This window comes from Rhinopithecus roxellana, chromosome 15 (genome assembly GCF_007565055.1).
Source record: "Rhinopithecus roxellana isolate Shanxi Qingling chromosome 15, ASM756505v1, whole genome shotgun sequence".
NCBI classification, from domain to species: Eukaryota; Metazoa; Chordata; class Mammalia; order Primates; family Cercopithecidae; genus Rhinopithecus; species Rhinopithecus roxellana.
The window spans coordinates 111354346-111378157 of NC_044563.1; the positions used below are offsets into that span (position 1 = coordinate 111354346).

The 23812-nt window shown below is 45.0% G+C and overlaps 1 protein-coding gene and 1 pseudogene across 7 annotated transcripts in view; one reads left to right on the plus strand and one right to left on the minus strand.

Annotated features, from left to right (window-relative positions):
* Positions 1-224: 224 nt before the first annotated feature.
* The window catches only part of TCP11L1 (t-complex 11 like 1), a 39874-nt gene continuing 16286 nt past the window's right edge, over positions 225-23812 (minus strand). For 4 of the 6 annotated variants that reach the window (XM_030917534.1, XM_030917535.1, XM_030917536.1 and 1 more), the window contains 7 exons: positions 23130-23250; positions 22232-22452; positions 21373-21509; positions 18727-18938; positions 14437-14618; positions 11592-11764; positions 225-7276 (listed from right to left, as the gene is read on the minus strand). In XM_030917534.1, coding sequence (XP_030773394.1) covers positions 7074-7276; positions 11592-11764; positions 14437-14618; positions 18727-18938; positions 21373-21509; positions 22232-22452; positions 23130-23250 — 1249 coding nt within the window. In that variant the 3' untranslated portion in view covers positions 225-7073. The remainder of the gene's footprint in view (positions 7277-11591; positions 11765-14436; positions 14619-18726; positions 18939-21372; positions 21510-22231; positions 22453-23129; positions 23251-23812) is intronic. The other 2 variants (XM_010358345.2, XM_030917538.1) reach the window with 2 other exon arrangements.
* LOC104658336 lies at positions 3238-4135 on the plus strand (annotated as a pseudogene). The gene has a single exon (XR_004053542.1). The product of XR_004053542.1 is annotated as a phosphatidylinositol N-acetylglucosaminyltransferase subunit C-like (transcript).

The following is a 23812-nucleotide window of genomic DNA, read 5'->3' on the forward strand; positions in this document are numbered from 1 at the left end:
AGTAGAATTAAATCTATTTAGACTTTTAACATATATTTTGTAGAACTCTGGCTATTTCTGAAAGTACCAGTGAACATTTGATGGTTTAATAAACAGAGCTTACCTGGGCTTAAAGGTTATCCCCTTCCCCAGCCCTTGAAGTTGCTTTGAATACTATGACTAAAAAGGCTTTCCATTAAAATAATTACATAATGCAAAATCCAATATAAATACACACTTGCAAATATCATTGTAGTTATTTATTTAGATTGTTTATAAATGAGACAGTGCCTTTAAATATGACTTCATAGCCCATTATCCATTACCATTCATTCATCCACTCATTGGTTCATTCATGGATTCATTTAGTTCAAATAATATAGAGCTGGAGATGGGGAGAAATCACTGGGGTGGAGGTGGATGTCAGGAAGTAAGCAAACGTAAGACTGCAGCTCTAGTACAGAAGAGATGATGAACATAAACAAGTCTTGGGAGAGGACAGGAAGAAAACCTTCCCGACAGGCCTGTAAAATGTGCTTGACAGAAGCGAGGTTGGGCGCTAACAGTGGAACGTAACACCACAGCAGATGTGCGCCTACAGGTACAGGGTTACATGTTCGCTTTTGTAGTTAAAAAAGAAAGGTATAGTCCTTTTCCATGTACAAAGCATTCTAACATTCATTACCAAATGTAATCCTCACAGCAACAGCGTGAATTAGGAATGTTCCCAATTAACAATGAAAATACTGAGGCCTTGGGGAGAATGACTGGCTCAATGTTGTACAACCGGTAAGGCGGCGATAGAGGAAAAAAGACTAAAACCAGATTATTTCTCTAATTCTTTGTGCACAATCCTGCTACCACAAAATGTTAGAATCAGAAGGGAGGTTAAAGACCAAGTCTAGTCCTTTCATTTTAAAGGAGTTGGGAATGGGCCCTGATTTGCCCCAGCTGGTACATAACAGAGTGGAGATCCGAGCCCTGGTTTCCTGACAGCTCCCAGTCTTTCCACTCTACCACCTGGCCTCAAAATGGAAAGAAACACAAATGTTCTACATATACATCAGAGCTCGCCAAAAGGTCACCGGAAATCAAACAGCAAACACCTATTCTCTTTGAAATTCACCAGCAAAGTTGGTGGCAGCAACATTTCCTCTATTCCCAGGAATCTTAAGGCTTTGGAGAAATGAGAATAAGCACCTCCACAAAAACACAACTGCTGAATAATCCATTTAGAATCTTGGCCAGTATGTGCATACTATAGGCCTATTAAGTCAAACTTATTAATAGCTTTTCTTCACAGAGAAAAAAATTCATATATACCTACCGACTGCATTTGATCAGTAAGATATCATGTTAGTGTGCTTCTTACCTGAAGTACATTTATGGCTGAGTCATATTGTGACATAAATAGTCACATTTTGTAGCTTGCTTTAGACGGAATGAGATTTTTTTTTTTTTTTTTTTTTTTTTTTTTGAGACGGAGTCTCACTCTGTTACCCAGGCTAGAGTGCAATGGTGCAATCTCGGCTCATTGCAAGCTCCACCTCCAGGGTTCAAGTGATTCTCCTGCCTCAGCCTCCCAAGTAGCTGGGATTACAGGCACGTGCCACCACACCCGGCTAATTCTTGTATTTTTAATAGGGAAGGGTTTTGCCATGTTGGTCAGGCTGGTTTCGAACTCCTGACCTCAGGTGATCCACCCGCTTCAGCCTCCCAAAGTGCTGGGATTACAGGCGTGAGCCACCGTGCCCGGCCGGAATGAGATTTTTAAAAACACCAGGACTAAGAATCCATCCACCCAACCAAGAGCCAACAAAGTAGCAGTTACTGCTCTAAACATTCTCTCATCCATGAGACTATTGAAGAAATCCAAGAGGCTTGGTGATACTGACCTCACTCTCAGTTCTATCCACAAGTAGTGAAGTATTACTGCCAAATACGCTTAGCAATTTCAGGAAGACACTTGTCTCCACAACCTGTTACTGAATGCAGCATATAGAATCCATTCGATTCTGAAGGACAACACACTCCAAAGGATGCTTCGTTTTGGAAGGAAAGCTGTAGGGGATGGTACAGGGGATGCTTAGCAATGCTTCCTGAGTGACTAAATGAACGAAGTGGATCTCCCTGGCCCTTAGTAATAATCCTATGACATTCCAGGAAGAAAATTAGCTTACTTATCTTCATAGAGCAACAACAAAATGATTCAATACGAATATTGTGGTTCTGAAGTTTGCTTCCTTCATTCTTGACTTTTGCCAGTTGCAGAATTCCACCAGTGGACACCGAGGTAGTGGGGGGCCAAGAGAGTCTGTGAAGTCAGTTATTCATGCCTCAAGATTTCAAACTGTGCAAATGGAACTCTGGCAATGTAAGAACTCAGGAGGGGAAAATACCTTGCAAGAATCTACTCTTAAAAAAGAAGAGTTTTTGAGATTTAGGAAGAATGACTGTAGGAAGTGGTGATCAGCGCTGTGCAGTTGGGGGTAAGCTCCTCTCCTTCAGTCTTGGAGCGGGACGAAAAGGCCCCAAACACTCTGAGGCTGAGGCTTCTCAGCCCAGGAACCCAGGATCATACAACCGCCAGGCACAGTGACCACAAAGCAGCCTCCACCTCAAGGGAACAATTCCAGATATGACCTCATTGAATACACCATGGAAGATATTATCTTCTTTAAAAGTACCCTCACGGCCAGGCGTGGTGGCTCACGCCTGTAAACCCAGCACTTTGGGAGGCCAAGGCGGGTGGATCACAAGGTCAGGAGATGGAGACCATCCTGACTAACACAGTGAAACCCCGTCTCTACTAAAAATACAAAAAAATCAGCCAGGCATGGTGGCAGGCGCCTGTAGTCCCAGCTACTCAGGAGTCTGAGGCAGAAGAATGGCGTGAATCCAGGAGGCGGAGGTAGCAGTGAGCCGAGATCGTGCCACTGCACTCCTGCCTGGGTGACAGAGCCAGACTCCATCTCAAAAAAAAAAAAAAAGTACCCTTACAAGGAAAAAGGCAGGCAACTGCCATCCCCCAGCCATGCGTCCCCAGGAACTTGGCTGTATTATCCTGCCTCAGAGACAAACTCATCTATTGTAGGCCTGGCCTGGATTGCTGCCTTTGAAAACCAGGAAAGGTCGGTAGAATATCAACCAAGACATGGAATTTCCAGGGAGGTCTCATTTCAAAATGTCATCAACAAGAACCACATGGACCTCTATGAGAGGGATGATTAAACTGGCCTGAGTTTGAATGAAAGGATAATGTGTGCCCAACCTGTAACTAGCACAAGGGAGGTAAAGTGGCAGAGGGTCTTGTATAAGCAACAGCCATTTCCTGATAACTGTGTGGACTGGCGGTTCCAGGAAGAGCAGTTCCTGGAAGAGCTCCGGAAAAACATCCATGCTTGGAAATACCAACACTGGGCTGTGGTATTTGAGTCCAGTGTGTTGATCCCGCAGCTGTGCAGTATTTGTGTGTTTCTGGTTATCTGGTGGTATATGGATGAGGGTCTTCTGGCCTCCCACTGGCTTGTTGGGACTGTCCTGGCTTCTTCACTGATCGGGTATATTTTGTTTGATCTCACTGATGGAAGTGAAGGGCGGAAGAGTGGGTGGATCCGGTGGGCTGACCTGAAAAGTGCCCCTAGTCTTCATTACTTTCACTAATGGCTTTTCACCAGTGCTAAGACCCTGCCAGAGTCTGTCAGCACTGACACCATCTAGGCCATGTTGCTCTTCAGGCTGCTAGGCCACCTCATCTTTTTTAGCTATGGTGCCAATGATGCCTTTGTATCCATTGTATCCAGCAACTATCCTTGAACACGGCCATCTTGGCTTCTGGAGGCTTGGCTTCACGCCTTCCCCAGTCCCTGCATGTCTCCATCATGGTAACACTTGCCATGCAGATTTTTGTCCTGTGGCTCATGTTACAGGAGAAACTAAAGGCATGGACTCCCAAGGGCTATGTAGTGGTCACACTGCTTTTTGCCTTTTTGGCCTTGGAAGAGCTGTGGGAGCCATACTCTTTGCCCTTCTGTTGATTTCTGTCTCATGTCTCTGTTCATTTTACCTCATTCGCCTGCAGCTTTTTAAAGAAAACATTCACGGGCCTTGGGATGAAGCTGAAATCAAGGAAGACTTGTCCAGGTTCCTCAGCTAAATTAGGGACATTCTGATAGACTAGCCTCGTAACTAGTATAAAACTTAAAGACAGGCCAAGTGCGGTGGCTCACACCTGTAATCCCAACACTCTGGGAGGCCCAAGGCAGATGGATCACGAGGTCAAGAGTTTGAGACCAGCCTGGCCAACATGGTGAAACCCCGTCTCTACTAAGAATCCAAAAATTAGCCAGGCGTGGTGGTACGTGCCTGTAATCCCAACTACTTAGGAGTCTGAGGTAGGAGAATCGCTTTAACCCGGGAGTCGGAGTCTGCAGTAAGCTGAGATCGCACCACTGCACTCCAGCCTAGGTGACAGAGCAAGACTCCATCTCGGAAAAAAAAAAAAAACAACTTGAAGATAGAGTTCCATTCTGGATGCAGCATGTCATTGTGGTAAGAGAACAGAGATTAAAACAAAACAAAATGAACCAAAGGCTTGGGTGGTGAGGGTGCTTATCCTTTCTGCAATTCTGTGGATGAAAAAGCTTTCTAGGGCCCTCTTGAATCATTTGCTGTAACAAATGAAGTGATATGGTTTCTATTAAACAAACACACACATTCACACACACACAATAATAAATATGAGTAAAAGTACCCTCACAAATGCGGCAGTCTGCCAGATTACAGAGACCCAGATTCTCCAGTCTCCTGCCTGGGACTCAAAAAGATACATCTGGCTCTATGTTTATTGTTGAGCAGAGACAGGGTCTGGCTCTGTCACCCAGGCTGAAGCACCGTGGCACGATCATAGTTCACTGCATCCTCGAACTCCTGGGTGCAGGCGATCCTTTTGCCTCAGCCTCAGCTTGTAGCTGGGAGTACAAATGTGTGCCACCATGCCAGGCTAATTTTTTTTTTGTATTTTTTGTAGAGATGTGATCTCACTATGTTGCCCAGGCTGGACTTGGAAATCCTGGGTTCAGGTGATCCTCCTGCTGTGGCATCCCAAAGTACTGGGATTATAGTGTAAGCCACCATGCCCAGCTCTGTTTTTTGTTTTGTTTTTTGTTTTAATTTATCACATCATTATAGATTAGAACCAACATCAGCTCTGATCTGCATACATGTAATTTCTACCTGAGTTTCTACAGCCAGATCTAAGTCCTTGTATAAACCCTGGGACCATCAGCAATCTCAAAAATCCTGAAAGCAGAATATATTCTGACTCTACTGGGTCTGATACCCTTCTCATGGAGTATCTGCTTTCCTCCCCATCAGTTCTACTGGAATACCTACCCAACTGCTTCTTCAAGTCTTCCTTGAAAACACAAAATCACTGCATTTCCTTACAAAGAAGAATCAGAGAAAACAGCTGTTTGCAGTAAAACGTAGTCCTTCCCCCGGTTGTGTAGGAATGACTGCTAGCCTTCCTGGAGTCTTTCTGAAATGGCTTCCAAGTTTCTTTTCTTTTCTTTTTTTTTTTTTTTTTTTAAGACAGAGTCTCACTCTGTTGCCCAGGCTGGAATGCAGTGGTGCGATCTCAGCTCACTGCAGCCTCTGCCTCCCGGGTTCAAGCGATTTTCCTGCCTCAGCCTCCCAAGTAGCTGGGATTACAGGTGCGTGCCACCACACCCAGCTAATTTTTGTATTTTTAGTAGAGATGGGGCTTCACCATGTTGCCCAGGCTGGTCTCAAACTCCTGACCTCAGGCGATCTGCCTATCTCGGCCTCCCAAAGTGCTGGGATTACAGGCATGAGCCACCACGCCCGGCCAGCTTCTAAGTTTCTCTTAGCTTCCTGTCCAGAAGGCTTTAGGTGCCGATATTACTTGCTTTTCTGGCAGTTGGAGGTCATTCCAGTTTCATGGCTCTGCTTCTAATATAATGTCCCTGTCTAAAATGCACACATGCATGTGTACACTTAAAAAAAAAAAAACAAAAAAAAAAAACAGAACAGATCATCTATGAGACCCAAATCACTCACACTCAGAGGACATGTCAGGAATTCTGGTCACTGAAGTTCCTCGAAAAATAATGCTCAAGGGATTTTCTATGACTTCCTTATCTAGGAGATTCGTGAACTCAAGCTATTTTATCTGAAAACAGTTAAATCTAACTCCAGAATTTAATTCAATCAACACATCTGCGTATTGTCTCAGAGTCCATTTTTCAGTAAGAATTCCAGACATTTCTCTTCCTTTACATTACAGTAAACTATTTTTGAAAACATTTCCTCCTTGATTTTCAAGGCTTGAACGTCAAATAATTTCCTTTCACTAGATCTCATAAGTCATAACTGCTCTCACCTAGACGCAGGAGTAATTTTGTATAAAAAAACAAGCTTTTTAAAGTCCAGTAACTCTGTATCTTTGGGGGAAGGTTAAAAGAAAGAATGTTTAAATATTAAAAAAAAAAAAAAAGTAGAAAAGAAAAAAGAGAGAGAGAGACAAATAACTCTCCTCTAGAAAAAAGGGCTTGGGAGCCCTGGCTAGGCCAGGCAGGGAGGAAGCAATAAATAGGGGGAGAAAATGGCAATAAGACGTTATGTAGCCCTTCTAACAAAAATACCCGGAGGGAGGGGTGAGGGACAAGGCTGTCTGAGGGAGGGCAGGAGGTGAGGCCATGGCTTGGTCTCTTTTGCGCTTGGATGGCTGTCAGCTCAGCATGGGGCATCTGAAAGAACTACCCAGATTGCAGAAGAGCCTCCTTAGAAGGACATGATGGGGGAGGAGTGGAGACACAGCTGAGTGTTACCTATAAAACTCGAGAACAAAAAGCTTCTTTGATTTGTAAACTTGCACTCATAAATACAATCTCTCAGAATTCACTGGATTTTTCAACAAGTCTTTTCAACAGTGATACACAATATTCTTCCCTTTGGAGTCGGTGCTGTTAAATAGACGTGTACTATATAGCCATTTTCCAATGCAACATTAGAGTTGAGAACAGGTATTCTGCGGCTAGTGAGTAATACTGCTGCTGTAGGGTGCATACACGTTAGGATCGGACGAGGATCTTACTGAGAATTGCATCATAGTAGGGACAGAAGACCATCTTGTTATAGTTGACCAGACGAGCAAATTTAATAGCAACTTCCTCCAGCTCTCTCTGAACTGGACTGAGTCCCCCAGGGACTGTGGGCAATGGCTTCTGATGACCCGAGGCAAGGTAGGTTTCTAAGAAGGTCAGGATTCGAGATTCTGTGACAAAAAAGAAAGTGGTCAGTTGTTTCTTGTCCTTCACCTTACAAACCCGACCGTGCCTCAGTTCTCAGCTTAACCATCACCTCTTAGGGGAAGTTGTCCCCGATCAATACTCCTAGACCAGATACCCACAACACCTTGCACGTCTGCATATTCATCCCATTTATAATGTTTTCTCTCCACTCTAGATGGTTAGTTTCATGAAGGTAGGAGCCATGCTCATCTTGTTCACCATGTCTCCTCAGCACTCAGCACAGTGCCCAGCATGAGACCCAGCTCCCAGGAGAAGCTCAAACACACTTGGAATGCAAGAATGAATGCATGAGTGGCCGGGCGCAGTGGCTCACGCCTGTAATCCCAGCACTTTGAGCACTTTGGGAGGTTGAGGTGGGTGGGTCACCTGAGGTAAGAGTTCAAGACCAGCCTGGCCAATGTGGTGAAGCCCCATCTCTACTAAAAATACAAAAATTAGCCAGGTGTGGTGGTCCACACCTGTAGTCCCAGTTACTCGGGAGCCTGAGGCACGAGAATCACTTGAACCCAGGAGGTGGAGGTTGTAGTGAGCTGAGATCACTCCACTGCACTCCAGCCTGGTGACAGAGCAAGACTCTGTTTCAAAAAAAAAAAAAAAAATGAACGCATGAGTGAGTAAAGGAAGACTGGAGACATGCTCTGCTCTCAGAGGAGCAACACATCCTGAGACCAGGGTTAGCCATCATTGACAATCACATAAAAAGGTGGAAAAATCAAGCAGGAATTACAGGTTCAAAAAAGACCCTTTTCCTACTAAGCCTCCATGAAAGCAGCTCATGCTTCCTTCTCTGATGCCTGCATGGAAGTCAAGGGCATTTGTAAACTTGTCCTATTTGGAAGAATAATTTATGTTGATGCTTTTCTAGTCCATTCCCCTTCACAGTGCTTTTGCACCCTTGTGTATCCTCATGAAAAAAGATTTGATCCAGTCATACTTCTTGCAGATTTTATCACAAAAACAATACAGACATTTATATGGAATGGACTTTCTCAAACTATATGCCTTGCCTCCTGCCTGGGGAATCCTCTCAGGTGCAAATAACTTATACCCTCCTGAGCCTCACAACACAGACAGAAACTGCTGACAGGACAAGACAGGGCCTATCACCCATTATTATTATTATTATTATTATTATTATTATATTATTTTTGAGACAGAGTCTTGCTCTGTCGCCCGGGCTGGAGTGCAGTGGCCGGATCTCAGCTCACTGCAAGCTCCGCCTCCCGAGTTTACGCCATTCTCCTGCCTCAGCCTCCCGAGTAGCTGGGACTACAGGCGCCCGCCACCTCGCCCGGCTAGTTTTTTGTATTTTTTAGTAGAGACGGGGTTTCACCGTGTTAGCCAGGATGGTCTCGATCTCCTGACCTCGTGATCCGCCCGTCTCGGCCTCCCAAAGTGCTGGGATTACAGGCTTGAGCCACCGCGCCCGGCCATTATTTTTTTTTCAAGACACGGTTTCATTCTGTCACCCAGGCTGCAGTGCAGTGGCACAATCTCAGCTCACTGCAACCTTGGCCTCCCGAGTTCAAGTGATTCTCCTCCCTCAGTCATCTGAGTAGCTGCAATTACAGGCACATGCCACCATGCCCAGCTAATTTTTGTCTTATTAGTAGAGGGGGGGTTTCACCATGTTGCCCAGGCTGCTCTCAAACTCCTGACCTCAAGTGATCCGTCTGCCTCAGCCTCCCAAAGTGCTGGAATTACAGGCATGAGCTGCTGCACCGGGCCCTATCACTCTTCTTCTTCTTTCTTCTTCTTCTTTCTTCTCCTTCTCCTTTTTTTTTTTTAAGATGGAGTTTCCCTCTTGTCTCCCAGGCTGGAGTGCAATGGCATAATCTCGGCTCACTGCAACCTCCGCCTCCCGGGTTCAAGTGATTCTCCTGCCTCAGCCTTGCAAGTAGCTGGGACTACAGGCACACGCCACCATGCCCAGCAAAGTTTTATATTTTTCGTTGAGATGGGGTTTCACCATGTTGGCCAGGCTGGTCTCGAACTCCTGACCTCAGGTAACCTGCCCGCCTTGGCCTCCCAAATGCTGGGATTACAGGCGTGAGTCATCACGCCTGGCCCTATCACCCTTAATCCTTTTTTTTTTTTTTTTTTTTGAGACAGAGTTTCACTCTTGTTGCCCAGGCTGGAGTGCAATGGCGCAATCTCGGCTCACCGCAACCTCCACCTCCCAGGTTCAAGCGATTCTCCTGCCTCAGCCTCCCAAGTAGCTAGGATTACAGGAATGCACCACCATGCCCAGTTAATTTTGTATTTTTGGTAAAGGCAGAGTTTCTCCATGTTGGTCAGACTGGTCTCGAACTCCCAACTTCAGGTGATCTGCCCGGCTCGGCCTCCCAAAGTGCTGGGATTACAGGCATGAGCCACCGTGCTCAGCACCCTTATTCTTAAGTTAGTTTGGTTCTCTAAGCTTCCCAGGGCTGGCAGCCTCACCAAAGTAGAAATCTTTGTATTGTTCCTACCCAAAGACTGGTTTTTCTTTTCTTCTTTCTTTTCTTCTTTCTTTCTTTCTTGCTTGCTTGCTTTCTTTGCTTTCTTGCCTCCCTTCCTCCCTTCCCCCTTCCCCTTCCCCTTCCTTCCTTCCTTCCCTCCTTCCCTCCCTCCCTCCCTCCCCTCTTTCTCCCTTCCCTTCCTTCCCTTCCTTCTCCTTCCTTCCCTCCCTCTTTTCTTTTCTCTTTTCTTTTTTCTTCTCTTCTCTTTCTTTCCTTTCTTTTTCTCTCTCTCTCTTTCCCTCCCTTCCTTCCTCCCTTCCTTCCTTCCTTCCCTCCCTCCTTCCTTCCTTCCTCTTTCTTTCTCTCTCTCTCTCTCTCTCTCTCTTTCTTTCTTTCTGAAATAAGGTCTTTCTCTGTCACCCAGGCTACAGTGCAGTGGTCAAATCATAGCTCACTGCAGCCTCAATCTCCTGCGCTCCACTGATTCTCCTGCCTCGGCCTCCCGAGTAGCAAGGACTACAGATGCATGTCACTATCCTGGCTAATTATATATCTTTTAAAAAATTCTTTTGTAGAGATGGGGTCTCACTAAGCTGCCCAGGTAGTCTCGAACTCCTGGTTTTCAGTGATCCTCCCAGTAAGGGCTGGTTTTCAATCTATTGATAACTGGCTGTTACGAAACAACCCAGGCAGCAGGATGAGAAGCAACTTGCTGGCCACAGGTCTACTTACAGGCACTTTCCTGCCTCCCTACCAAGGTTGTGAGTATAAATCTTGACTGGGTGCAGTGGTTCATGCCTGTTAACCCCAGCACTTTGGGAGGCTGAGGCAGGCAGATCACTTGAGTCCAGGAATTTGACACCAGCCTGGCCAACATGGCAAAACCCCGTCTTTGCAAAATATACAAAAAATTAGCTGGGTGTGGTGGTGCATGCTTGTAGTCCCAGCTACTGGGGAGTCTGACGTGGGAGGACTGCTTGAGCCTGGGAGGTGGAGTGCGGAGGTACAGTGCAGTGAGCCGAGATCACACCACTGCACTCCAGTCTGGAAGACAGAGTGAGAACTTGTCTCAAAAACAAACAAACAAAACTACGTATTTACAGTATACAACATGATGTTTTCAATATATGTATATACTATGAAATGATTACGTCAAGCTAATTAACAGAATTTTTCACAAAGCCATTGCTGTGCTAACTAATAGCTAATATTATAGAATGTTTTAAATGTTTTATAGAATATGCATTAAAATATTTTAATACTCCAAGTTTATTATAAATTTTAAACAGCAATATCTTAATATTACCATTTTAACAGTTTTATTACATTTGATATGTTAATAGTATTATATACTAATATTTAATATTATTTTAATTGTGTTTTTAAATAACATCTTTATTTTACTATTCAGCTCTTTTTGTAACAGCTCCTATTTACTGAGCGCTTACTACGTGCTGCCAGGCACTATGGCAAGCACTTTACCTTTTCATCGCAGGCAGTCCCTGAAGCAACCTTGTAAGGTTGCTGCTCTTATTCCCGCTTTAGAGATGAGGAAACTCGAGTGTCAAGTTACACGCCCAAGCTGCACAGCAAGCCCTGGGACACTGCTTGTGAATCCAGGAGAGTGATTCCAAGGTCGCAGTCCTTCGAACAATGATGGCTGCCTTGTCCTGTGCCCGTCTGTTGGGTGGCCCTGGTCTCTCTGTGGTGCTTCATTACACCATCTTCTCACCCATCAGCACTTTAACCCCAACTAAACCCTCAGGTTTCTTCAGAGGGGCCTGTCCTCCAGCCCCTCGGAGGGCATATCCCTGCTGCCTGCCTTCCCCAAACGTACCCATGATCCTGCGAATGGGGTCATCGGGGCTGGCCACGGCCTGGATCTGGCCCTTGAGCACGGTCTCCTTGTCCGTGGTGAAGGGGGAGGACCCACACAGGGAGAGGCAGCTGCTCACCTCCAGGCACACCTTCTCCCCAATGGTAGTGAGGACGTCCTTCAGATGGAAGGAGCTGGGGCAGAGGAGGGGAGAAAGGGCCTATAAGTAAAATACACCTCTAACCGGCTCCAACCGCCCACAACTGGGTGAGAAAGACAGCACCAATAACTGGATTTATGTGTTCAAGGGACGATTTGTGACTCTTTTCCCTGCCACCTTACCTCTCAGGCTGTGCATACCTGACCAGGGGGACTTCTTTCTCTCCCTCTGCTAGAAAAGACAGTGGGAAGGGCGGGGGCTCTCAGAGTATACCAGGACCAACGACCCAAAGCACAACTTCCTGCTAGCCTCTCTGTGATAAAATCAGCCTGGAATGACCTCAGAATATCTCGATATACCTCTGGAGGAATACACAAGAAAGCAAGCATTTGGTAGCTGTGGGACAAGAGGGAGAGAGAAACTTTTCATTGGATGTCCTTTTGTACCTTTTGATTTTTGAAACATGCACACGTATTAACTACTTTTAAAAGAATAAAGAGTCCGGGCTCGGTGGCTCACGCCTACAATCCCAGAACTTTGGAAGGCCAAGGCAGATGGATCAGGAGTTCAAGGTCAGGAGTTCAAGACCAGCCTGGCCAACATGGTGAAACCCCATCTCTACTAAAAATACAAAAAGATTAGCTGGGCATGGTGGCAGGTGCCTGTAATCCCAGCTACAAGGGAGACTGTGGTAGGAGAATCACTTGAACCCAGGAGGTGGAGGTTGCAGTGAGTCGAGATCACGTCATTGCACTCCAGCCTCAGCAACAAGAGTGAAACTCCATCTCAAAAAAAAATTTTTTTTAATTAAAAAATGTAAAAAAAAAATAAAAGAAAAAAGAAAAGTCAAATCCTAAAGTTAAAAAAAAAAGAGTATCTGGATTCCCTGGGTCCCCCGGGTTTTCCCAGGGCGCCTGCCCCTGATGGCAGGCATGCTGTGAGAAGGTAACTGCCTCTGTTCTGGGTCTAGATCCTTTGTATGTAGAATTACTGGGGGGCGTGGGAGCAAGCCCCAGCACTCACCATTGGCACCAGTTCTGTGCCCACCCCTGGAGGGCCAGGGTGGATATGGGAGTGCAAGGCTGGGCTCCCAAGAAAGCACTGACCTGGGTCCCTTCCTCAGCGGGAGCTTTGACAGAGTAGTTCTCCAGGCAGGGACCTAGGTGACAGCCCAGAGCTGTGCCTGTGCAAAGGCCTCAGGCTAGGCCCTCAGCCGAGCAAACAGTTTCCTGGCCTCTCAGCAAACTAGTTTGACTGTCAAAACTGCTGAACCCCTAGTTACAACATGTGGACACGCCCCACACTGCACTGAACATACCCATGCTTTGTGCAAATTCAGCAGTAAAATTTCTACATTTTGTAAGGATGAGAATGTTTAGGGGGTACTTCCCTTGAAGAAGTCTCTGAATTGGACCTTGTCAGATAGAGCATTTACTAAGAACCACTCAAAGATATTCTATAGGATGGAAACCAAAGAAGTCACCCAGTATGACTCCATGGTAGGAGCGGTCATGAAGCCTGCACGTGTGCAGATGTGGACTCGTGCTGGGTAAGAAAATGATGCATTACACTGAGCACAGAACGCCTGTGGGGAACATGCAAGTGCAGAACACTTCAACCACATACATGCAGCTCTGCAGGAGTATAGCTGGTTTCTCTCATGACCGTCCCATAGAGCTCTACTTTTTACTGTTAGTTGGTTATGAAAGCAATTCAGTGGGTAGCAACCAATATTTTTTTTAATGGAATAAGAATAGAGTAGAAAATATCAGGCTGCATTAAACACGGTTAGGGTCAGTTCCATTTTGAGAGGTTTTCGTTTCTGTTACATGTGTGTTAAGTGTGTACTAGGTCACAACGGAAAATGAATTTCTTACCGCGGCTCCTAGTCACAAACATTTTTGTCCCAATTAATGTCTCTGGGTTTCAGTTTCCTCATAAGCTCCAGTAGGAGTTTAAAACATTTGAATGGCTTTGGGAGAGGAATAAAGCCCTCAACAAACATCAAACACAAGAACCTTGGAGGTCAGGAGACAAAGACAACCCCATTAAAGAAGGAAGGGGTCAGACAGCATTCTGTTCCCTGCGTAGGGAGAATAAATGAGTTGATGGCACTCAGCACCAAGCCAGGCCCCGGGAGGAGCATGCTAATAGGCAATGGAGGGCCACAGGACCCCTAAGCCTAGGATCTCTGACTTCTCAAGGCAAGCAACCATCGATACCAGCACTCCTCACCCTGCCCATGGCCTACCTCCCTGCCCGAGCCACTTCTTCTCTCACCCCCTAAATGCTCCCTCACATCTACCATGCGCCCCACGCCAAAATTTAAACTTAAGAGCATAAATCTAATTACGTTCCCCCTCTTGCTTCAAACACTTCAATGGCTCTCTACAGCTCTTAGGATAATAACCCACTCCTCGGTGTGGCCTCTAAGGCCCTATAGGCTACTCGGTTAGTCACACACATTTTAAAGCCACTATCCTAGAGCTTTGCTAATTCTGCAGCAGATTCTAACTCTGACCCTATGACCCTGAATAAACTCTGCTGGGGTCTTCGCCAAGTGAACCAACTGAGACAGCAAGGTTTCTTCTCAGTTCCTAGAGAGTGGCCCTGGGTTCTGCCTTACAGTGGGAGACCCCTCTGGGAGACTCTAGTCGGCTCTCTGCCATCCACTGCCTCCCATCCATGCACGAAAGTTCCACTTACGGTAGGTGCATATCTGTTAGCAAAATCTTCACAATCATCTTGAGTTTCTCAGCAAAGTCGGCCTGGCTGGAAATTCCTGGGGCTGCCATGCTGAAGGTGACCAGCAACACAGCCCCCAGGATGGTCAGTTGTTCCAGCTGCAACTGGAGCTCATGGAAGCGAGACTGGTCCATTAAAACTGTCTGTAATGAACAGAAGAGGCCATCGCTGATCTGCAGGTCCAGGCTAGCAAGCAGAGGGCGGGAGCGCCACAGCCCCCACACCTGCCTCTGCAGCTTCCCTCAGGGTTTGCGCTAGTGTGTCAGAGCTTTGAGGGAGTCTGGTGTGAAATAGCCCCTCCATCTCAGAGTCATTCCTCCTGAGCAAGGACGCAGTATAGCATCCTCACTAAGAACACAGACAGGCCTGGGTGTAAAGCCAGGCTCCATGCTTAATAGCATGACTTCCCTGGCTGGCCACAGTGGCTCACGCCTGTAATCCCAGCACTTTGGGAGGACTAGGTGGGCAGATCACCTGAGGTCAGGAGTTCAAGACCAGCCTGACCAACATGGTGAAACCCCATCTATACTAAAAATACAAAACTAGCCGGGTGTGGTGGCGCATGTCTGTAATCCCAGCTACTTGGGAGAATGAAGCAGGAGAATCTCTTGAATCCAGGAAGCAGAGGTTGCAGTGAGCTGAGATTGCACCATTGTACTTCAGCCTGGGCAACAAAAGTGAAACTCCGTCTCAAAAAACAAACAAACAAAAAAAATAGCATGACCTCATGCAAGCATCGCCAACTTTGTCAGGCCTCTGCAGAATGGGGACTCCCAAATCACAGGGCTGTTTTAAAGCTGAAGAAAGATGCCACATATAAAGTGGCTGGCAGAGCCAGCGCTCGATAAATAAAAGTTATACCTATTGTTGGGAAGAAAAGTATAATGAGGTACAGACCTAGGGCCACCAACTCCTCCCAGTTTGTCTGGGACTGTCCCAGTTTTCAAATGGAAATTCCCGAGTCCTGTGAACCCCCACTCGCAAACTAGGACAGCTAGTCATCCTGTACAGAGCAATGGAAGGCCAGGTGCAGTGGTGAGTGCCTGCAGTCCCAACTACTGGGAGGCTCAGGCAGGAGGATCACTGAGGCCAGAAGTTCGATGCTGCGGTGTGCTATGATTATGCCTGTGAATAGCCACTACACTGCAGCTTGGACAACATAGTGAGACTCCATCTTAAAACAACAACAACAAAAATCCCAGAGCAATGGAAGAGAAGAGTGTCTTGCGGGCAGAGCCTACACTTATTCACCTTGGTACCCACTCAGCACCCAACACAAAGGAAGCTTGTAAAAACTGGCAAATAGGGAGGAAGAGAAAAAAACAGGAAGCACAGAGAGTAGAAGTGACAGAGAACAACCTAAAGCCTCCCGGAAAGCAAGCGCATTCCCACGACTGCCTCCCCCATGTTAAAGGGAGCCCTGGGTCCTACCATGCCAGCGACTCCGCCCGTGTGGGTGATGGGAGGAGAAGGGAAAGGCTGAGCAGATGGGTGTCTGATCTGAGAGAGTTTACAGGCTTATCGAATGGACTCTAAGGACCTTTCTCGCTGTCAGAAACTGAGATGTGCCAAATCAAGACATGAACAATGTGGGGTCACAGCCAAGAAGTAAAAACTCTGAGGATTAAGAATCTTCTGCTGATACAAATACAATCCCAAGGACTCATCGTCAGCCTGTTTTCTGAATTCACATGGCTTTGTGGCTTCCCAACAGTCCGCAGGATGTGAGTTTAGGATGCAGATTGCCAAGGATCAATTCCTGGAGTAGACAGCTGTCCCCAGGGACCATCACCATCTTCCCCACAGCGTTTCTTTTCTTTCTTTCTTTATTTTTATTTTTATTTTTTTTAACAAGAGAGGGTTTATTCATAAGACTGCCAAGTGAGGAGTCTGGAGAACAGGTCTCACATCCTCCTTTCCATAGAGAGAGCTCAGGGATATTTATGGGATGAAGAAGCAGGGGTATCTAAGGCCTGGGGAAGATGATCAGCGGTAGGGAAAAGGGAGGTATTGGATGGTCTCCCATAGCTATTTTTAAACAGAAATGTCAGGCTAAGAACTTCCCTCCAGAAGAGAACATGCCACAGTTCAAAGGGAACATTTTCCCATCTCCAATTTAACATTCTCTTTAGAGCTTCCTCCAGCACAAAACAGGGAACTCAGAGGCAAGAGGCAAAATCTTAAGCTCACAACTTCTTGAAAGGAAAAATAAGGAACTTACAAGAAAGATATTTAGAGAAGTAGCTGAATCTGAGGCTAGTGATAAGAAACTCACGTACCCCCCAAAAAGAGGGGGGAGTCTACGTAACAGAACAGCTATTTAGAGAAACACTGGGGGAATCCCTTCTTAGTCATCTTCTTAAAGAAGTCCTGCAGTTAGAAGTATGTATTGTGAAAAACATAAAAAGAAAAAATACTGTTCAGCATGGAAGAGGAAGAAGTTTCTTTAGATAAAGCTGTGAACAACCACACCTCTGTTGTGGTTTCTATCAAGATGAGCAAAAACAGGAGAAAAGTGCAGCAGCACAGATTGGAGTCTTGTACATTGCTGGTGGGATTGTAAAATGATGCAGCCGCTTTGGAAATCAGTTTGGCCGTTCCTCAAAATGTTAAACTTAAGAGTCACCACGTAACCCAGCAATTCTAATCCTAGGTACGTAACCAAGAGAGGTAAAAACATATGTCCATGCAAAAACTTGTACTGGAATATTCACAGAAGCATAATTTATAATAACAACCCAAATGTTTGTCAACTGATGAATGAATAAACAAAATGTGGTACATCCATACAGAAAAATATATTATTCAGCCTAAAAAAGAAAGGAGGGCTGGGTGTGGTAGCTCATGCCTGTAATCCCAACACTGGGAGGCCAAGGAGGGAGGATCACTTGAGGCCAGGAGTTTAAGATCTGCCTGAGTAACATAGCGAGACCCCTGTCTCTACAAAAAACACATTTAAAAATTAGCTGGGTGTGGTGGTACACTCTTATAGTCCTAGCTACCCAGCAGGCTGAGGCAGGAGGATCACCTGAGCCCCGAAATTCAAAGTTACAGTGAGCTATTGTACTACCTAGCCTGAGCAATACAATGAGACCCTGTCTCTAAAATTTTTTAAAAATGTAAAACTCAGAAAGGGAACACTGACATATACTACAACATAAATGAACCTTGAAGACATTATGCTAAGTAAAATAAGCCAGACCCAAAAGGGCAAAGATTGTATAATTCCACTCATATGAGGTATCTGGATTAGTCCAATTCATAGAGACTCAAAATAGAATGGTGGCTGCCAGGGGCCAGAGGGCGGGGGCAATGGGAATTACTGTTTGGTGTGTTTGGTGGGAAGACAGTTTCACAGAAGGAAAAATGAAAATGTTCTGGAGACGGCTGGTGGCAATGGTTGCACAACAATGTGAATGCACTTAATGCCACTGAACTGGAAAACTAGAAATGGTTAAAACGGTAAATTTTATGTTATGTGTATTTTACCACAACAAAGAAAAAAACACAGTGGAGAAGAGGACTAAAGTACTGTTACATATGCTACAACATGAAAAAACATTGGGGAAAGAAGCCAGGCACAAAAGGCTGATAGTGTATGATTTCATTTAAATAAAATGTCCAGGATAGGCAAATCCATAGAGACAGAAAGCAGATTTGTGGCTTCAGGGGTTGGAGGGAGGGGGAAAGGGCAGTGACTGCTAATGGGTGCAGTGTTTCTACTGGAGATGATGAAAATGTTTTTAATTAAACAGTCGTAATGGATGCATAACTCCGTGACTATACTAAAAAACACTGAGTTGTACACTTTAAAAGGGAGAATTTTCTGGTACATGAATTATATCAGAATAAAGCTTTATCTTTTATTTTATTTATTTACTTATTTATTTATTTTTATTTTTTGAGACAGTCTCACTCTGTCGCCCAGGCTGGAGTGCAGGGGCACAATCTCGGCTCACCACAACCTCCACCTCCCAGGTTTAAGCAATTCTCTGCCTCAGCCTCCCAAGTAGCTGGGGCTACAGGCCCTGCCACCACGCCAAGCTAATTTTTTGTATTTTTAGTACAGAGACGGTGTCACCATGTTGCCCAGGCAGGTCTCAAACTCCTGACCTCAAGCAATCTGCCTGCCTCTGCCTCCCAAAGTGCTGGGATAACAGGAGTGAGCCACCGTGCCTGGCCAAAGCTATTCTTAAAAAGTTCAGCAGCACAAAAACAAATATGAGTAGTGAGATGGCTCAGGGGACCTACTTCGGGGAACGGCCTCTGGAGGTGGTCCCACTTCAGAAGCTTCAGATAAGCGTAATTCTGGACAGCAACAGGGCTCAGCCTGGGCATGTCCCCAGAGCCAGCAGCTGCTCCCCCAGCTGGCAGGGCGTGTTTATACTTCTGAGTCATAAGGTCCTCTGAGGCTTCTTCCAGCCACTGGGTGACAAAGTCCAGGGAATCTGTGAAGAACAAAGCTGCATACATTACCTTGACACTGAGAAGGGATGCTTCCCGGAATTACTTAAGGGACAGTCGAAGTCCTGGCAGAGTGATCAAGTAGAAAGTAGGAACTTCAGAATCAAATAAAACTTGGATCAAATCATAGTAGTGCCAATGACTAACTGAGGGATCTCAGGCAAGTCATAATGTGTCTTGAGTTTCAGATGCCTGATACAGGGAAATTCACAACACCCACCTCACAGGCTGTTGTGAGGATTAAACAAGATAATGAATAAGCCATGCATGGTGGCTCATGCCTGTAATCCCAGCACTTTGGGGGGCTGAGGTAGTTAGACTGCTCGAGCCCAGGAGTTCAAGACCAGCCTAGGCAATGTGGCAAGGCCCTGTCTCTACAAAAGATACCAAAGTTAGCTGGGCATGGTGGCACGTGCCTGTAGCCCCGGCTAGTTGGAAGGCTGAGGCAGGAGAATCACTTGAACCCCGGAGGTTGAAGTTGCAGTGAGTGGTAAGATTACACCACTACACTCCAGCGTGGGTGACAGAGCTAGACCCTGTCTAAAGTAATAATAATAATAATAATAATAATAATAATAATAATAATAATAACGAATATATGACACCTAGCCAGGCCTTGCCACTCACCTGGTATTTAACAAACCTTCCTTCCTTTCTCTCCCGTCCTGACCACTGCATAAGATGGGCCCCAAAGCCCTGGCGACTCCAGCTCTAGAGACAGATGGGATGAGACACCGGCTAGAGTTTCCCTGTGTAAACTATCCTCTACACTGACGATGAGGCTTTTCCTTGTTTATCTTAACCTTGTATCAGTCTGGCTTCCCTTCCACCTGGGGGAAAGTGAACTCTGTCTCTGTCAGGAAAGCCCCTTCTAGCTTTCAGCAGCCCTCATGCACCCCTGCTTTTCTAAGCTAAGTAATGCAGCGGGCACTCTGAGGGACAGAGAGAGCTGGAGGATCTTGCACATCATCTAATAAAAACTGCCTGTCAGGTCCCAGGAGGTGCGGCAGCTCTGTCAGTGGAGGCTTCCTGCTTCCTTAAAACCAAGTGGACGGCCAAGGTCACAGCGGTGGTCTGCTCTTCACTGGGGCAGGGGGATGTAGCTCCAGTTTGCCCTGAGCTCTTGGTCCTGACTGCTGGGCCATCTGGCTTCACCCTCTCTTCTGCAGACAGCATTCTCTATAACCCGCAAGCTTTGGGAAACCCGGGCTTTCATGAAAGTTGTGAGTTAAGTGCTAGACGCAGGCATTGTAGCTGCTTCCACCCTACCAGTGAGTCCTCCACTGCACCCCAGCTTCCAAGGCCAGGCCTTAATATTAAGGCTCTTCAGTCTACAAAACTCTGCCCAGCGGAGGTTGCAGTGAGCAGAGATCACACCACTGCACTCCAGCCCAGGTGACAGAGCGAGGAGACTCCATCTCAAAAAATATATACATATATATATTCCCAATACTCTCACAACACTGGTGAGAGTGTAAGCTTGTGGTCAATCCATTCTGGTCAAAAATCTCTCAAAACCTGTTTCCAACATCTGTAAAATGGGGTTAAAAAAAAGGTGCCTGGCTCATCAGCTTACTGTGTGAGGATTACATATGATCATGCACATCCAGCCCTTGGCACAAGCCTGGCACTCAGTAAACATTACCAAACCTCTTCTACTTCTACCTCTACCCTGCCCTTTCCCAACTTCCCCTGGCCCCAGCACCACCTCAGACTTCTCTGCCTGGGGCTGGATGAATCAACTGCATGGGGCATTCACTTAACCAAACTGGTCCGGCAACTGAACCAACCCAGAGACTGCTGTTTTCATCGCCTCGTCAGCAAAATTAGAGGCCAAACGGAATTCATCATACATTGAATCTGAAGACTGAAATTTACCCAGAATGTCAGCTAGCAATGCAGAGACCATAAAAAGCACCCTAGAAATACAATACAGTTTTACATTCTGATAGTCGTCTGTTTTCTGCAGTCATTGGAGAGGTTCATAAAAATGAGACTCTTCCTGGGTATGAAACAAGAAGATTTATGCATCCAGAACAAAAGCAAAGTTAAATTTCCTGCTATGCCACACAGGGAGAAGAAAAGTAAATTAACATTCACAGGACGTCTGTCATGTTTTCAAAAATCAAGACCAAGAATGTATTTTATTTCAAACTGGTGTTTTCATTAAAAAAATTTATAATTTAGGACTTCATTGCTTTTAATTTCTATTCTCATAGCCTACTCACATTCCTTTTGCTTGTCATGTTTTCTTTTCAATGCTTAACAACTCTAGATGTAGTCCTAACATTTTGTGCTTTTCCTTCTTCAAATTAGACTATTCTCATACTAAATTTTAGTTTTGTTCTGAAAATAATATTATGCAACAAGCTATGGCAGCTAAAATGAAAAACCACCGACAACAAAAAAAGTACCACAAAATATTAAACATACTTGGTTGCCTCTCCAAAATCTCTTGAAACTTCTTCCTTTCGTATTCAACTGACTGCTGCATGAGATGAGGCCTGATGCTACTGATAGCAAAGTTGGCCATGTCCACTTTCATTAGGTCCAACACAGAAAAAATTTCTCTGAAAGAAAAAAGGATTTAGAACCAAACACTTGTAAAGTAAACATAGTATTAAAGGAGAAGAGGACCAGACACATGGCTCACGCTTGTAATCCCAACACTTTGGGAGTCCAAGGCGGGGGGACTGCTTGAGCCCAGGAGTTCCAGACCAGCCTGGGCAGCACAGCAAATGTGACAACATGATAAAAACTGATGGATCCACATGAAGGGTCTGCGAGTGTTGATTGTACTGTTTTTGTAACTTTTCTGTAGGTTTGGAATTTTTCAAAAGAAAATGTTGTTTTCTTTTTCAAAAGAAAAAGTTTTGTTTTTTTTTTTTTAATCCATGAGTACCAAGACTTCAGGAAGTTTAAGTTGAAAATAGCTCTGGTCTAGACGCAGTGGCTCACGCCTGTAATCCCAGCACTTTGGGAGGCCAAGGTGGCCAATCACTTGAGGTCAGGAGTTCGAGACCAGCCTGGCCAACATAGTGAAACACCATCTCTACCAAAAATTAGCCGGGCATGGTGGTGCGTGCCTGTAATCCCAGCTACTCAGTAGGCTGAGGCGTGAGAATTGCTTGAACCCGGAAGGTGGAGGTTGCAGTGAGCCAAGATCACGCCATTGCACTCCAGCCTAGGCAACAGAGTAAGACTCTATCTCAAAAAAAAAAAAAAAGAAAAAAGAAAAAAGAAAATGCCTCTGAATTGTAGTTGCCGGAATATGATTAACATATTCCCATACCTGAAAAGGGGCACTATTTCCTTAATGTCCTTTAGTTTCTTAACTTCCTCATCTCGAGCAGGTGCACACAGTGTCCCCATCATGCCAATAATGAATTCTGCCAGTTTGGAAATGTCTAGGGCCCCATTCTCTGCTTCCTGCTTTATCAGATCCAGATCCAAGACTTCTGTTATCTGGTTTCTCAGTCTAGTATGACCAGGCAGCAAGAAAGATAAGAGAGTCTACAAGAGAACACAGCTACGTTTAATCAAAATTCCTTAGATATCATTTCTAATTATATGTAATTTATAACTATCCAAATAAGGGCTTACCAATTGCTATGTAATATGCACATATTTTACTTCTTATTCAACAAACCTACAGAAAAACATGTTTACAAATCATTTATAATAGCTACTCAAGCTTTCATTTAAGCTCTAGGTAGCAATTAAATGGATAGAAAAAAAACTGTTAATGGTGAAAAAAGAAAAGCATGTTTATTAATGTGAGCCTATGAGCCAACCATAGATGACAATTTCCATGCATACATTTCTTCTTTGATGCTATTGCTAAAGGCACTGCAAAAACAGTCCCTCCTACCTAAAGCTTTCTCAATCCCAAAGGCTGAGTCACTTTTTGGCCATTATAAATGGAATGTGTCCACATCTATTAAAACTTATAAATAATCTAGATTTTGTGAAATAACTTTGTTGTCTTTAATGCCTTCAGGTTATCATGGTTTGCTTAAAACTTTTTTTAAAAAGGGCAATAAGCCAAAAACACTCTTGATCCAGCTTCTGGCAAGTAATTTAACTTCTTGATCCTTCAATTTCTTTAAAGACTTCTGGTGGTGACACAAGAAGTTGAATACACACTCCTAACACACCAGAAATGCATCACAATTCACTCTTTGCCTCACCTCTTTGATTTCTCCTACAAGTTTGATAGCATGGTCATATGCTGGGGGGTCTTCACTTAGCTGTGCACTCAAGCAATCCCAAAACGCTTTATGTACAATCTCCTTTACTCTCTTCTTCAAGCTGGGGCAGTGAAAAAAACAAACAAACAAAGGGCAAAAACCAAAATATTTGAGTTTCAAATCATTTTCAAAGCACAAATAATATGGGTTTAGGGTAAGATCAACCCCAGTGATTTGGATCAAGGAAAGATTTCCCAGGCATACTTCAACTGATGGCATACTTTATTTTAAAAGTTAGTGAAATGGCAATAAGCATCTAATGGGAAGAATCGCTCTCAACTAACTGGACAGCCAACACTAATCCAAGTAACAGCATATGACAGTGCCATATAATAAGAATATTGAGAAGTCCAAAGCTGTTAATTTTAGTTCCCTGTTACTAGCAAGTTTCTTAAGATGTTTATAATTAGGTAGTCTAAGATAACAATTTAGGCTGGGCATTGTGACTTACGCCTGTAATCCCAGCACTTTGGGAGGCCGAGGCAGGCAGATCACCTGAGGTGAGGAGTTCGAGATCAGCCTGGCCAGAGGTTGCAGTGAGCCGAGATAGTGCCACTACACTCCAGCCTGGACAACAGAGTGAGACTCTGTCTCAAAAAAATAAAATAATAATAATAAGATAA